This window comes from Stylophora pistillata, chromosome 12, assembly GCF_964205215.1.
Source record: "Stylophora pistillata chromosome 12, jaStyPist1.2, whole genome shotgun sequence".
Classification (NCBI taxonomy): domain Eukaryota; kingdom Metazoa; phylum Cnidaria; class Anthozoa; order Scleractinia; family Pocilloporidae; genus Stylophora; species Stylophora pistillata.
Genome location: NC_142530.1, coordinates 12,956,726 through 12,972,481, shown reverse-complemented (window position 1 = coordinate 12,972,481; position 15,756 = coordinate 12,956,726). Strand labels below are relative to the sequence as shown.

Genomic DNA, 15,756 nt, shown 5'->3' with positions numbered 1-15,756 from the left:
ACGGAAAAGATATTAATCTTCTTCTGCAGATCCTTTGACCCTAGCGGAGATAATCACTATCATAACAAAGTCGGTATCAGAAATAGAGCAGCAAGCCTTACTGGCTTGATACCAAGTCAATTTGAAATTCTTTATACCCTTGTTCAGCAAGACATCCAACAACCAGTACTAGTGTTTGTCATATACTTCTCTATCATCAGTCTGTTTTCCTTTGATACCTTTTAATCAAAATTGGGTCGACGCAAAGCATCAGAAAATTAATGGTCAAAGAAAAATCTTTGGGACCAGGTTTTTATATTAGGAGATAATTTCCCTGTTTGGGCACTTTTCATTGATAAAAATGGGCACCAATTTGTTTCTAAATGTTGTTTACTTACACCTTTTAAAGTTGATTTGTGTAATTAAGTGTTTCGTAATCCTTCTTCAATATCATCTTCCTTTTTCAAACCCATCATCACATACTACTACGCCTCACAAGGGAAAATAAAATTTGAACCATAGGCAACAACAGGTACTGTCCAACACCTTCCCCAAAAGAGCAAATCCAAATCAGTGTATTATCATTTGAAAGTGTCAGTAACCACAAAATTATCATTAAAAATTGAGCTTGTTAACATTTACAAGAGCTTTACTGGTTGATATTTATTGTCATCAAGCTTACTCTTTGCCTAGCTTACCATCATAATCATAGATTGAAATAATTTGTTTTCCATCTCCAAGAAAGTATTTTCCAAAAAACTTAACCCCTTATGCTAACAACCGTGATCAAGTTATGAAATGCCCACCTTAGTACTTACTGCAAGTGTACAGTATACCGTTCAAAAGATACTGATGAACAAACCTCAAAAACTACATGAAACGATGTGTAGGCAGTTTTCGGTTTGAGGAAATCACTTGCAAAAATAGAAAAGTTGAAAATCTGCCAACCACCAAAGCTTACTGCATCCCATCCATTTTTCAAAAGAAAGTTTGAAAAATTTCAGAGGTGGTTAACCCATCCTGGTATGAAAGAGTCACAAATCTTTGACTCCAATGATCACATACAAGAAAATAAGTGAAAAAAAAGAAAAATAATGGAGATCTATCAGTTATTTAGAAAGTTAAAAAAATCAGTACCAGATGGAACCCTTACACATAATATGAAGAAGAATGCTTCAGAAACCACATAATTTTTGTCTCTGCCAATAAATATTATATTTAAATTTGACAGTAACTGCCCTCTGAGATTTGGAAAAGGTAACCTAACTTAAGAAAATTGTACTCAAATGTGCCAACATTCCTGATGGATTCCACGACTACACAGAAACTGGATTTTTACCTTTAACATAACACTTTCACTTCTCATTTTTCAATCATTGGGTGATCTGTTTGAATGACTAGGATCTTCACAGAAAGGCATTCTAGACTCAGACCAGAGCAGGAGCCTTTTGTGACCTCTGCATTAGAGTTCTGACCAGGTTACTTAGCTGTTTGTTTGTAGTTGGTTTCATCCATGGTCAAATGTTGAGTACATTTAAAAAATCAAATTTGACATCTTGGGTCACCTTTTAGAGTCTCAGAATGCTGTTAAATTTCTTCATACCGTTTTAAAGGCAGAGAAAGATAACTTTTTGGTTTTGCAGCATTCATCTCCATTGAAATAGAGAGAAAAAAGACAGATATTGCCCTGTTAAAGTTGATCAGTATTTAAAAAAAGTATATATAAAAACAATGGAGTTAACAAGTGGTGGTGCTCACCTAAAAAATTCTGATTGTTCTACTTCAAGCACTGGTAACCAAGATAACCCTGTAAATTTAGTCATCCTAATAAATCCTTTACAAAAAAGGAAAACCTTAATACAGATTCCTTCATTAAATACTCATAAAGTTCAAATCACTTTCAATTCCAATTTTTATCTTATTTGGGAATTCACTGGTTATGAAAAATCATTTTAGTCATAGACGCTAGTCAGAGATTACTGTATGGATCTTTTAATTAAACAAAAAAGTTAATAATTTTTTTGATATCATAGTATTTCATTAATAAACATACTGTCCAGAAAACTTCATAATATAGCTTTCTTCTACAGGATTTGAAGACAGGCTTTGTGTTGATATACTAAGAGCCCTACTTTGAAGAGGGGTGCTAAGTGAATCCAGCACAGTTAGTACTTTAGAATTAAATTCTAGTGTTCTGGCACTTGCATCATCTGCAATTTTGTTAAAACTTGAAGCTAAATAATTGGCATCTTTACCTCTCTCCTTTAGAGCTCGTGATGATTTTTCTGACACAACATCTTTTAGCATTTGAAATGTTATCCTTTCCTTTGGTGTTAAAGGTTGAACTCCAGGAAGGTTTGAGTCAAGTTCACTGTTGATATTGGACACCTCTGATTCACTCTCAAAATGATCATTCAAAACCCCTTTTAGGGGTTGGTGTTTGTATGGTGTCTTCAGTAATCTACCATCATCTGCCATCAGAGGGAAAGCCTCTGTGATGTTTGAAATATCAAATAGGAGATGTTTAGGAAAGCTGTTGGCTGAAATCATAAGAGAATTGGCAGCAGGTTTCAAAGCTCTTTCTGGGATCAGAAAATCAGCTTCCTTTTCTCTCAGATGGGTGATAAGAGAAACATAGTCTTTAAGGACCTGATTTCCAGTCAACTGAGCAACCACACAGAGATACCCTGCTACAAGTGCATGAAGTGCACAACGAACCATACTTGGTAACACCAAATCATCATCCAATGCAACTTTCTGTAATCCAAATGTCATCTGTACCACACTGGAAATAAGTTCAAGGTCACTTCCAACCTCTATAGTTATAACGGCCATGGTTAGGTAGATAGCTAGAAGATTTTCCACTGAATTTGAAAGCATGCAAGCACTTTCAAACAAATACCATAGTATTTCATCCTTGTTCTTTCTGAAGAAAAGGAGGTCCTGTTTTGAGCACTGTTCAGTGGTTAAGTCAATTTTCTTGCTTCTTTTTAAGATTCCGTTTACACCAAGCTTGTGAATGTTTTCATGACGATCAATCAGTGTGTAAAGAATCTCATGAGCAAGTCTTCTCACAGTTGGGTCTTCAACAATGGTTGCTTGAAGTAGAGATTCAAGAAATGTTGGAGAAAAAGTGGTTGTCAGGGAGATGGAGTTGAAGCTCTGTGCAACACTAAGAAGACATTGGAGAAGCATTTTCTGTAGCGCACTATTGCCCCCCACCATGTTGGCATGATTTTCTCTTTTGGCATACTGCTTACTTTCACGTCTTCTATCTGGCAAGGGAAATTTACCCATTATAAACATCATTATGTCAGTTTTCTGAAAGTCAGGCAGGACTGCAGCAAAGGCACCAACAGTACTGACCAAAGACTCTTCAAATTCTCTCTCATCATCATTGTCATCAGTGTGAGAGTCGACAGAAGACCGAAGGTGACGAAGAAGGGTGTTGAAAACCTCCAACACTGCTGGACCTATGGAACTGTTACTCGCAATTTTAACACAAGCTGCTAAGACTTGCACAATACTGGCTTTCACTTTTGCCTTGTCTCTAATGTGATTATCTAAATGAGACAGAAGGTTCTCGATGACAATGTAGTTAAACTGATTTTGTACTGAGTACAAAATGATCTTGAAAACTTTGAGTGCAAAGTCATTGGGTACCCAAAGTTCGCTCTTGTCAAAGTGAGTTAACACTGGATTAACAATTGATTTAATATTTCCATAGCTTGCTCGGTTTATCAATTCTCTGAGGCATGATTCTGCTAAAGAAGCTGGATCCTCTTCAGTGGTGGAGACTTGAAACTGTTGATCACTTGAACTTTTGCCCTTACTGCTCTCTTCCATCACGAATAACAAAGACGGAATAATCTTAGTCATATGAGTTTCATCCATGATGTTGGCTTGGAGGTCATCAGACACAGTTTTCCGTACAACGCCTTGTAATCCCTTTAACCCAGCTAAGCGAATCCTGAAGCAATCTCGTTCACTTCCAGAGCTAAACCAGCACATTGAACTAAATTTAGAGACGAAAAAATCATAGCGTCGATGATAGGATGGGGTGTCTTCCTCAATATTTGCAAACTTTACGAAGGAGGTGCTGCCGAGAACTTGTAGTTCGGCTTCGGGGCTTTCCAGAAGTTTTTGCACCATTTTCAGAAAACTTTCTACGAACAAGTTTAAATTAGGGGCATGGCAAGCCAACAAAAGCTGATCAAGGGCTTCCACGGTAATAAAAACGAACCCCAACCTTCTACGTTCCACGTCATTGTTTAATTTCTTGGCCAAATAGGAACCAATTCTATCCAATTTTTCAGGTGAAGAAAGAGCGTAGAATATTAGCTTGTCCATGTTTGCTTTAACTAAGCCTTGACGCGGGTCCGCTGGATATATATTATCGACTAATCGCTTATACCGTGGTCGTAAATTACCAACACAAGAACAAATATGAGAGCTCGCCATTCTTGTATCCTGCTCATTCGAGTGTCCTTCAAAGACCCATAATACACATGCGCAAGAACAGAGTAGGTGACAGCTTGGGATCGAGAAGTTTGCATGGCGAAAGGTGACAGATTTAGGCTCCTTTTGCAGCGACAGCTGTTAGTTTTTGTTTTTGTTTTTGTTTTTGCACATGCGAGCTGAACCTAGCTACCCATATCAATTTTTCTTAATTTAAGGTGCGTAAAATGAGTCACGCTGGGAACAGTTCGATGAGTATGTGTCACCCAAGCGAAATGAATGCTGAAAAAGGGAACAGTGAGGTGTCCAGGTAGGGCTAGATGTTTCTCGATGTAGGGGGTAATTTTGTAATGAAGGAAACACTTTGGATCCTGATGGGTGTCAAAATATTGTATGAGTTTGCACGATGATTAAATTTGCGACTAGTTGAATACTATACCCTTTTGATTGCAAAGTACATTAGAATTGAAAGATTAACATTTTTGGGATGCCATGTCAAACGATGAGAATATTAGGTTTTAGTTTAAGTTTGTGTTTATACTGTAATTAAAATACTCCATGCAATTAATATACTCTGTGCAACGAAATCTGTCAGTGATATGCCTTTAAGAGTTTCTTGTCTTTTCAGTTTATTTATATTTTTTATCTATTCATTTTGCTTAGCACTTTGATACTTGTTGTATTGTAAGGAATCGATTTATTAAAACCTTGAGTCAATTGTGAAATGTTGTCTCTACTCTACAACGACTTTCTTGGGCAAAGTGGATGTTAGCGGAGGTTTGATTGTACATACATTTCTAGCATTCACATCAATTCAAATCTTTACAATACCTGTAGAAATTCTCCCATGCTCATCGGTCGAGAGTCAATTTGTCAACATGGTTATAGATGATAAAAATGAGATATCAACCCATTTCACTCAGGATGCTGAGCATTGCATACTTATGTTGTAAAACAACTGAAAATATTCTTTTTTGTGACAAATATCCAAATTTTAAGAATGGCATACTCAGAGAAAATTTTGAAGAGGAACTTGTTGAACTGGAAGAAAAAGTGAAGGAAAAATATTAAGTAAAAGAATGCCGATTTTTGGTTGGTAAGATTGGAAGAAGACAACCTTGTACAAACACTTGCCAATGCCGAAGCAAAAGGCTAAAAAATAAATACCAAGTGGCTGATTAAAACAATTCAGGGTAACAGTCTATTGCCATCCATCGCTTAGTGGTATTTCATTTTAGAAGTCATTACCTAACACACAATAAAACAACAATAGTATAAACAACAGAGGTATGATGGATCATGCAACATGCAGGTGATTCTCCCAAAACTTTGGTACATTAGCTGCATGGTGAAAAACAAGTTGACCACAATTTTTTGTTGTCTTCACACTTATTGTTTAGAAATGTCACTAACAATGTTCAAAACTTTGCAGTGAAACCACTCGGCTGTACCTTTGACTTAAGTTTTGAGCATTGTCATTTCTATGATCAATAAGGCTATAGACAATGGAAAATTGTGGTTAATTTGTTCAACAGATTGTATTATTAACCTTTCAAGAAGCAATAGTAGGGTTAATATTGCGCCTCATCCTCGGTGTAAAAACCTGTGAAGCTCACAAGTGACGTAAAACAAAGACGACAAAACATTATAAACAATAGCGTACAGTAAAACAATACCTCATGAAACAAAGAAAACCTCGTCAGGTTTTTACACTGAGGATGATTCAATATTACAGAGAATTTTTTTTACTTTTATCATTTGTTATCACATCCCCAGTCACTTTTGTCAGAGTGGCTCCAGGTGACACTTGCTTTATGTTTATAAGTTAGTCTTAATTTTCAATGCTTACTAAATTATAAAGTGTATGATATTTTTGAAATTTGGAACAAAAATTGATTGTAATTTTCATCTCTTAAATTTTATGTTACATAGTGGACCGTTTGGATCAATAAAGAAGACTGTGGGAAAGGTACAGATTTGGACTTTGCTTCCTTTATCTAAATGGAAAGGAAGGGATGGGGGGGGCACACACACTAGAGCTTGGAATTGTACTGTATCACATTCGAAAAAGCTAGGTTCATGTTCAAGATTGAATTTTTAATTAGGCTTTCATTATTCTCCCTAACAAAAAGCAATGGTCACAACTTTTATCCAAATATTACTAGACACTGTAAATTACTGTCACAAACCTCTTTTGAGATAGTTCAGTTTTAGTACTGAATAGCAAGCACCATTATCTCTGCAAGGTTCAATAAGAGAGACTTACTTTGGCCTTTATATCATACTGACTTGATATTTTATCCATAGGTAACCCCTAAAGGTTTGATTGAGCTCCCTCCAGGTACATTGTGAGTGTAGGTCAATGCAATATTGAATACTTGGCCCTACAGTATTTTCACAAAAGTATTGAAAGTCAAATCCACCAGTCTTTGTCAATGAAGAAAAAAAGTGGCCATCTGTTTCTGTTTACATCTTCTAAAATAGATATGGATCCTAATCATCTCAATAGCCAATTAATTAAGTTAAAATGGTGAAAGATATTGGCTGATTCTTGTAGTGAAAGAAAAGAGTTCTATGTTATGTATATAACAACAAACATATGGAACATATGAGTGAACTGCGGTTATGAGACGTATATAAGAACGATCCTTCGCAGTAAAGCACTATTTGAGCAATAGTGGAAATCAGACCTGAAAAAAATTTCAGGCCTGTACGGGATTCGAACCACTGACCTCTGCGATACTAGTGCAGCGCTCTACCAATTGAGCTAACAAGCCAACTGGGAGCAGGCCATCAAATTAATTCGATATAAACCCGTAGATGATAAATCGAACAACAACAAACATATGGAACATATGAGTGAACTGCGGTTATGAGACGTATATAAGAACGATCCTTCGCAGTAAAGCACTATTTGAGCAATAGTGGAAATCAGACCTGAAAAAAAAAAATTTCAGGCCTGTACGGGATTCGAACCACTGACCTCTGCGATACTAGTGCAGCGCTCTACCAATTGAGCTAACAAGCCAACTGGGAGCAGGCCATCAAATTAATTCGATATAAACCCGTAGATGATAAATCGAACAACAACAAACATATGGAACATATGAGTGAACTGCGGTTATGAGACGTATATAAGAACGATCCTTCGCAGTAAAGCACTATTTGAGCAATAGTGGAAATCAGACCTGAAAAAAAAAAATTTCAGGCCTGTACGGGATTCGAACCACTGACCTCTGCGATACTAGTGCAGCGCTCTACCAATTGAGCTAACAAGCCAACTGGGAGCAGGCCATCAAATTAATTCGATATAAACCCGTAGATGATAAATCGAACAACAACAAACATATGGAACATATGAGTGAACTGCGGTTATGAGACGTATATAAGAACGATCCTTCGCAGTAAAGCACTATTTGAGCAATAGTGGAAATCAGACCTGAAAAAAATTTCAGGCCTGTACGGGTTTATATCGAATTAATTTGATGGCCTGCTCCCAGTTGGCTTGTTAGCTCAATTGGTAGAGCGCTGCACTAGTATCGCAGAGGTCAGTGGTTCGAATCCCGTACAGGCCTGAAATTTTTTTCAGGTCTGATTTCCACTATTGCTCAAATAGTGCTTTACTGCGAAGGATCGTTCTTATATACGTCTCATAACCGCAGTTCACTCATATGTTCCATATGTTTGTTGTTGTTCGATTTATCATCTACGGGTTTATATCGAATTAATTTGATGGCCTGCTCCCAGTTGGCTTGTTAGCTCAATTGGTAGAGCGCTGCACTAGTATCGCAGAGGTCAGTGGTTCGAATCCCGTACAGGCCTGAAATTTTTTTCAGGTCTGATTTCCACTATTGCTCAAATAGTGCTTTACTGCGAAGGATCGTTCTTATATACGTTATGTATATAATTATTTATATTTATTAAAAACTGGATCATTGGATAATGCAATTCAAGACTTTTTATTGGCTTAGCCATTATGGTATATGAGCCAATATACCATAGTCTACAAATATGGTAAGTGTACTTGTCAGCTTAAAATTAAAAGGGAGCTAAAAAATTTAATAAAATTTAATAATTTAATTTAACATTTTTAATAAAACAATTATTCCTTTTGTGCTTGTTGGATATGAGATGATTATAGCCAACGAGACATGTAGCGCAGAGTTGGCTATCTATCATCCCATATCCAGTGCCTGCTCGTGGAATAATTGTCAAATATATATATAATGCAAGAGTGAGGTTATTCGGTCATTTACTTGCTACTCTGAGTTTCATGCTTCAAGCAAAGCAATCATCAGGCGACTGCCAGAAATAACGGTTACAATCAGAGATAATTGAGAAGAAAAGTATGTTTTAGTACTATAAGTAATTATTTTATATATATATTTAGTATAATTTCAGAGCTGAGCAAAGAGTTTCCAGCAATCTGATTGGTTGAGCGGTTCCTTATATGACGCTATATGAACCACTCCACGCAGTTTACATAAAATGTTAAAATAAAACTTAATAAATGTTACTAAATTGTTATGATTTTAGAAATTTCTCTGTTATTCAGCTCTGAAATTATACTAAAACAATTATTCGCCTCAGGTTTGGTGAATACTTAAACAAGAGTGTTTCTGTCGGGGAACTATCGGCTGATAGTTGCTTCGCGGAAATTTGATGTTCTTAAAACAAATATGCTAGTTTTAAGAACATCAAATTTCCAAGGGGCAACTATCAGACTGATAATTCCGAGACATAAACACTCTATTGTTTTTATTGTTCACCACTAAATTTTCTTCCGTGCCTACAGCTTGTCACAAATGTCAATAATTCGCAACCGTACATTGGCTAAATAATACGTTATACCTGTCAGAATTGAAAAGTCACTGTTTTTCTGATCTGCCTAACTTCTCAGCCATCAAACTATTCAAAACTTTTCACGGATGAGTACTATCAATCCAGGTATTTTCTGTGGATGGGCACTATCCATCCGGGTATTTTCTGCAGGCAGGCATTATGTGCTGATAGTGTCTCTCCACGGATGAACACTATCACGTCACGTGATCGATTTAAACCAATAAGAACCAGAGAAAATTTAGTGGTGAACTATAATGTCGAATAATCCCCTCAACTTGGTCTCGGGTATTATTCGACGATATTCACCTCGCCTTCAGCAAATAATTGTTAAATATATATACTAAAATAAATGAAAAACAAAAGTGTCTTTATTGACTTATTCCGTCACTTTGCTATGCCTGAAGAGTTGCAACAGCGGTGAAACGCGTAGCACAAAAGCAAAACAAAAGAGGACTTTCGTTTTTCATTTATTTTAGTCTCTTACTTTGACACAGAAGTTTCCAGTTTCTTAAATACATATAGATATATATTTATTCATATATATATGTATATATAGTAGCAAATGGACTACTCAAGTTACGCACATATGGATTTTAATACAGCCTGTTTCGTAGACCAACAAAAGTTGATCCACTCATCAGTCAAACTCCATACACAGTGTGTATGGAGTTTGTATGGAGTGTGTATGGAGTTTGACTGATGAGTGGATCAACTTTTGTTGGTCTACGTAACAGGCTGTATTAGAGTCCATATGAGCATAACTTGAGTAGTCCATTTGCTACTGTAATCGCTCCTTCATTGTTGAGCACTGTCCTGGATCCTACGTTGCCTATTTCGCTTATACTCTTTACTATTTCAGTATATATATATATATATATATAATTATATAACATTAAGTGACTAGAAGGAAACACACATGATTCACTGCAACTCTGAGGACAACACAATTAACTTTAATATTAAATGGTCTATCATTGCAAGAGCTAGCCCCTGCAACAATTCCAGCAAACGATATGACCTTTGTTTGAGAGAAAAACTTATGATCATCAAACACAGCAACTGCAATCTTTTAAACAAACGTTCTGACTCATATCCAAGTGCCGACATGAAAACAAATTTTATCTAAGGAACAACTGACGCTACCCTACTACAATAGTCTTTGTATTTAATTTATTATCCTACGCTCTTAGTCTTCGCTTCCCATTATTGTAATCCCTGCCTTTCTCACCTAAATATTACGCCTTTCTCACCTATTGTAAATACCACGCCATAATTACCTATTGTTTTTAGCACTTAATGTAAATATGATACGTACTAACAGATAGGATTGCTTCTTCATTAAATCTGCCTGATGAAGTAGAAGTAGACATCTATATTTATACAGGATAGCCCCTTCAGTGTAGTAAACACTGGTATCAACGGGGGTCCTGTTACCCACCCATCCCACCCCAAGGGAGGACATCCATCACACAGTAATCTTGTGTGTGGGAAATTAACGTCTCCTGCCCCTAACCCTGCAGGAGACGGGACCTCCATTTATTCGTCCCTATCTGAGAAGACTAGAATATCTAATCATTTCTTGATGTTATAGAAAGGTAGCATATTCTTCTCAATTATTTTAAAGACCCTGAGTGTTGGTCCGGCCGGGGCTCGAACCCTCGACCTCCCGCACAATAATCCAGTGCTCTATCCATTGAGCTAACCGGGAGGCGGTGCTTAACTCACGAAACTCAGAGTTGCAGTGAATCATGTGTGTTTCCTTCTAGTCCCTTAATGTTATATACCGCTCTACACAAATGTGTATTGAGCCCTTTTTAACAGTGCTAGCTCCAATAAGTGAAGTGCTGAAAATAATTAACTTATAGTAGCTTAAAACATACTTTGATGCTTAACTGTTAACACATGTCAGTTGGTACAGTATGTAAAAGGACTTGAGATTCAAGAATTTAATACTCTGGAGTGCTGAGACCCTTGCATACATGTACTTAATATGTTTTTAAGTTTTCAAACCTTTTTGCTTCATTGTTTTCATAAAATGTATCAATTCCACCTGAAGTAAGTATACCTACCTTCCTTTGGATGTTAAATATTCAAGGCTGGTCTTTCATATTTTTAATGTTGTAGGGCCTGGGGCTGTTAAATTTGAGTGTCAAGGTATTTTAAGGCCTAGTTCCAGCACAGCTGTCAGGGGTGGGAGTGCAGGACGTGTCGAGAGGAGCCTTCAACTTGCGAGGAAAAAGGAATTGGTAGATGAGATTCCAACCAGATGTAATAGTGCTGGAGCTGAGATGATTTCTCTTGGTAATATTACTTTTAAATTATTTAAAATACTTATATACCTAATTCTTACCAGGATTGTATAATTAATTGATCTATGCTCAGTCTCTTACCAAATGGGTAAGTGAGAAAGAAAAGATATTCCTTGAAGTGCATTTTGCTCATGAAGTGCTACAGTTATGATGGAATTTTCATCTGTCCAATCCAAGATGTTTTGAAAGGTTTTAAAAAAGTAGTTTGTGCAAGAGGGGTCTACTTCCTGGCCTAGTTTAAATTTGCCTAAATTAAAATCACGAAAATACCGAAATCAGGTTTGAGAGGATGGGAGAGTGCGGAGTGCATTACTGCAAGGTGTGCTGCATATTAAATAGCTGTTAGATGACCAAAATCAAGGAATCTCATCTATCAGGGGAGGAATCAGAATAAAAATATTTCAACTTTTGTACATGGAATATGATTACCTAAAGAGTAAAAGCTTTCAGCTAGACCTCTAGCCTTGATCACTTATTAACCTCGCCACTTTAGGTGAGGTTCCTTAGTGACAACTCCTCTAGTTTATCTTAGAGTTAATCTTAGAGTTAATCTAGAATTTATCCTAGAATTTATCTTAGAGTATTAGAATTTATCCTAGAGTTTATCTTAAAGTTTATTATGAACAATGCTTGATTGTTTCAGTTTTTTTTCATGTAAAAGAGGGAGGGAGGCTTTCATTGGAGAAAAATATGTTGGTTTGGTATAATGTGCAATACCTTCCAGTGTTTCTTCATCAGATTTTTTCTGCTATAATTAGAGAATTTATTTTCTCATTTAACTGTGTTGTAATTTGATGGATATCATCAATGATGATAAGTGAATAGGTTGTTCTTATTAGAATTGCATTTGATGATGCTAGTTAAATTATTTGATAGTTGATCATTTAACAATAATGACAGTAGTGATGGTAAATGATACTAACAATAACAACAATAATGATGATGAAAATGATAAATCAATGTCTTAGTTACGTAATGACCAGATCTTGAGTCATAATTTTATTACAGGTAAGATTAAACACAGTAAACAAATCCAGGAAATGGAAAACTTGCCAAGACAGACTGCCAAGGTTCCCAGTGATGAAGACAACTCTGGTAGTGATTCATCGTCATCATCATCATCAGAGGAAATTCAGGAGGGAAAAGATCACAGAACAGCAGATCAAATAAAAAACATGGAACCTCTAGATGAACTCAAAGCAGAGGTACTGTGTATTTTAATGCTACGATATTAATTTTTCTTCAAGTGTTAATAATGTTTTAATTTTTGCTTCAGTTCCTAACTACTGTCATGGATGAAAACTATGAAAAAGCCAAGGAGCTCTGCCAAAAGAGTAAGCAGTCATTCTTTTTGGCCAATGGGGTTATTTAAACAGACTGACTGGTGCTGAAACATAACTAAGTGCTGCTAACCTCTAACTGTTTCAAGTACTTTGGCAAAGATTAGAAAATTCTCTCAAAATGCAGGAACAACCTCAAAAATTGTGCAGTAAACTGTTATAATTGTAACACAGCTATTGAATTATTGTATTAAAATTCAATCATGCAACTGCACTTTGTATCCCACACAACCCCCCCCCCCCCCAAGTGTTTAGATCAGGCTTAGTAAACACACGTTAAGTCTACTCTTGCTTATACAGAACAATTCAAGATAATCTGTGGAAATCTAATCCTACCATTCATAATGTCAGTAAAACAGCCATCTACGTCTATTATAATATCTATATAGGTTAAAGCCTGAATTGTCACTGAGAATGAGTAAAAAATACAACAAGATACTCTATGTTTGTAATTGTTAACTATTTACAATTGAAGGTACATGTGTACACATCTCCTTGTTTACATAAAATTTCTCTTTTTACCACGAACTTGTCATCATTACGTGGTTCTATCATCAGTTCTTCTTCTGGAACCAGATAACAAATTATGCAGTGAATTTCACGCTGTCATCGTGGAAAAAATTCAACAAGGTTTGTTGCTTTAAAGCCAATACTTCTGTGTTACAAACTGCACATGAGAAAAAATCTTGAGAGACGAGGTGTCCGTCATCAGTGGTTTCAAGAGCCGTAAACAAAATTCATATAGAGGACACCGTTCAAGGTGCAGAGAGTGTCTTAACCGGACCCTTGTCATTTCCATTGTCCTCTCTGCTAACCTGATCTTTTACCCCTTCATGTAAAATTTTGTATTTGCGTGAGTCCCTTAATCATCTAATACTGACCATATCTTTTTTATTGCCAAGAGTGTATCAGCCTTTAATACATAATTATTCCATTTAGCGCCCGGGGCACTTATTTTTATTTCGAAACAGGACGCTTATTAGGGAAATGGTGCTTATTCCTTTTTTGAGAAAAAGCAGAATGTACAAAAAGAGCTTTGACGTTCATTTGAAAAGAATAAAGAAGACTGGAAAACGGAGTTGTCTCTAGATCTTTCCAGAAAAAGAAATGAAGCTTGAAGAATGTTTTAAAGCGGTGAAGTGTAACCTGTTTTTTTTTTCCAAGTAATATCACAATTGCAGTTTTGTGGAACATCAGTAGATTTTTTAAAATTTGTTGTAGATGCAGTTGCTGCTGAAGATAGTGGGGATGATGATGAAAGTGACGAGGAAGATGATAATTGTGAAGAAGGTATTGACTCAGATGATGACGAAGAGAGCAATGACTCGGATTCTGATAATTCTGATGAGGAAGATGATGGAGAAAGTGATTCTGATGATGATTACTCGACACCAGCCGGTCCAATTAACCTAATCATGGGTGGTTTGCCAATCAAACCCCAGAGTAGGTGACAATTGTGACATGTGGCTTGGATGGTCAAAGTATTAAAATTGAAAAAGAACAAACGAAAACTCAGTTCTTATTTCTGAAGTGTCGTGCTGTTTTTTGTTGTTGTTGTTGTTGTTTTCTATTTCAACAGAACATCAAAAATGCTTTATTTTCACAACTTGTTGTACAGGGAATTTTTTCGTTTCATATATGCATACGAACTGTCAATAAAGTTTATGAAACATACTTATTTGTGGATTGGAATCCTTTTACATGTAACTTCTCTATGTTCAACGATTGAAGAGAGGACAGCAGTTTATTTTAGTTTAATTCATCCCCAGTAGGTAGTAATAAGAATTTGTTTAGAAGTTCTTTTTCGCCAAATAAGTATTGCTGGACTGTTGAATACCGGACATTGCCGCATTTGGATATCTCGCAGCTATCAGATCGTCACATTAGGGTATGTACCTCGCACCAAGAAGATCGCTGCATTACGATATGTATTTCGCACCAGTCAGATCACAGCATTGGTGAATTCTTGCACTAATCAGAAGAGTATCGTCCTCTCCTGCCATTCATGTCATTTAAGTAGGATACCGCGATTGTGCGACGATTGACTCGATTGTATGACGAGACCAAAAAAAGGGTATGAATAGACTAAGGGAAGCGTGGCACCAGTGCATTTTTACTTTTGTAAACAATTATTCAGACACTGTAAGATACATGTGCCCGAGTTTATTTCAGATGAATTGAAAGGTTGTTTCGCTCTCGATTTAACGATATTTTTAAATTGGAATCTTTTCAAAGTAAATGATCTTTTTCTTTCATAAAATGCAAAGATCAATAATTTATTGTCCCATTCAATCCACCCAATGATCCAAAAGAAATTAACTCTTGCATACGTAGAATGCCGATGTTTTTGTAAGATCAAGAGCCATTGCGTCCGAGTTTTTATTCTGGTGACATCATAGGGGAAGGAATCGACATAGCTAAGATACAACGGAGCGTGCGACTTGTAGTGTGAGTTAAATATATCTTATTAACCAAGCGCGAGGGCCGTACTGGGAGAATATCGGCCCGAGGTCTTGACAGTACGGACCCAGCGCTGCGAGGTCCGTACAAAAAAGACCGAGGGCCGATATTCTTCCAGTGTGGTCCCGAGCAAGCTTGGTTAATAAGAGATTTATTATACGACTGAAGTTCAAAGGGACACAAGTGCGGGACCATTCGGGAGAGTGCCCGGTCCAATACTGAGAGAATATTGACCGGCAATAGAGCATTTTGATTGGTTGATTTTAGTTATTGGCCCTCTGACTGCCCGAGTCGTGTATTAACACGAGTTAGGGCCCATCTTTCCGTCAACAAACCGCCTCTTTTAACGGTTTTATCAAGTTACCACG

The 15,756-nt window shown here is 36.6% G+C and overlaps 2 protein-coding genes across 3 annotated transcripts; one reads left to right on the top strand and one right to left on the bottom strand.

Moving 5' to 3' along the window:
* Positions 1 to 627: 627 nt before the first annotated feature.
* On the bottom strand, positions 628 to 4,440 carry LOC111328367 (protein EFR3 homolog B). Its single transcript, XM_022932776.2, has one exon. It carries the CDS (start codon positions 4,438 to 4,440, stop codon positions 2,020 to 2,022), a length of 2,421 nt encoding a protein of 806 aa, XP_022788511.2. The 3' UTR covers positions 628 to 2,019.
* LOC111328368 (uncharacterized) lies at positions 4,435 to 14,602 on the top strand. Of its 2 annotated transcripts, none has more exons than XM_022932777.2 (9): positions 4,435 to 4,543; positions 4,656 to 4,747; positions 6,370 to 6,406; positions 6,745 to 6,778; positions 11,404 to 11,580; positions 12,597 to 12,793; positions 12,865 to 12,922; positions 13,487 to 13,558; positions 14,150 to 14,602. In XM_022932777.2, the coding sequence occupies exons 2-9, from the start codon at positions 4,665 to 4,667 to the stop codon at positions 14,377 to 14,379; spliced, it is 888 nt and encodes a 295-aa protein (XP_022788512.2). In that variant the 5' UTR covers positions 4,435 to 4,543; positions 4,656 to 4,664; the 3' UTR covers positions 14,380 to 14,602. The 2 variants fall into 2 exon arrangements, with proteins under 2 accessions (XP_022788512.2, XP_022788513.2); XM_022932778.2 differs by having other exon boundaries at positions 4,515 to 4,577.
* The last annotated feature ends 1,154 nt before the right edge of the window (positions 14,603 to 15,756 follow it).

What these genes read in the sequence shown, in the direction of transcription:
- LOC111328367 (XM_022932776.2), bottom strand. Translation starts at nt 4,440, where the DNA reads ATGGCGAGCTCTCATATTTGTTCTTGTGTTGGTAATTTACGACCACGG.
- LOC111328368 (XM_022932777.2), top strand. Translation starts at nt 4,665, where the DNA reads ATGAGTCACGCTGGGAACAGTTCGATGAGTATGTGTCACCCAAGCGAA. An exon ending in TAAAGAAGACTGTGGGAAAG is followed by an intron (nt 6,407 to 6,744) that starts GTACAGATTTGG and finishes TTTTATCCATAG; the next exon opens with GTAACCCCTAAAGGTTTGAT. An exon ending in AGCTGAGATGATTTCTCTTG is followed by an intron (nt 11,581 to 12,596) that starts GTAATATTACTT and finishes ATTTTATTACAG; the next exon opens with GTAAGATTAAACACAGTAAA.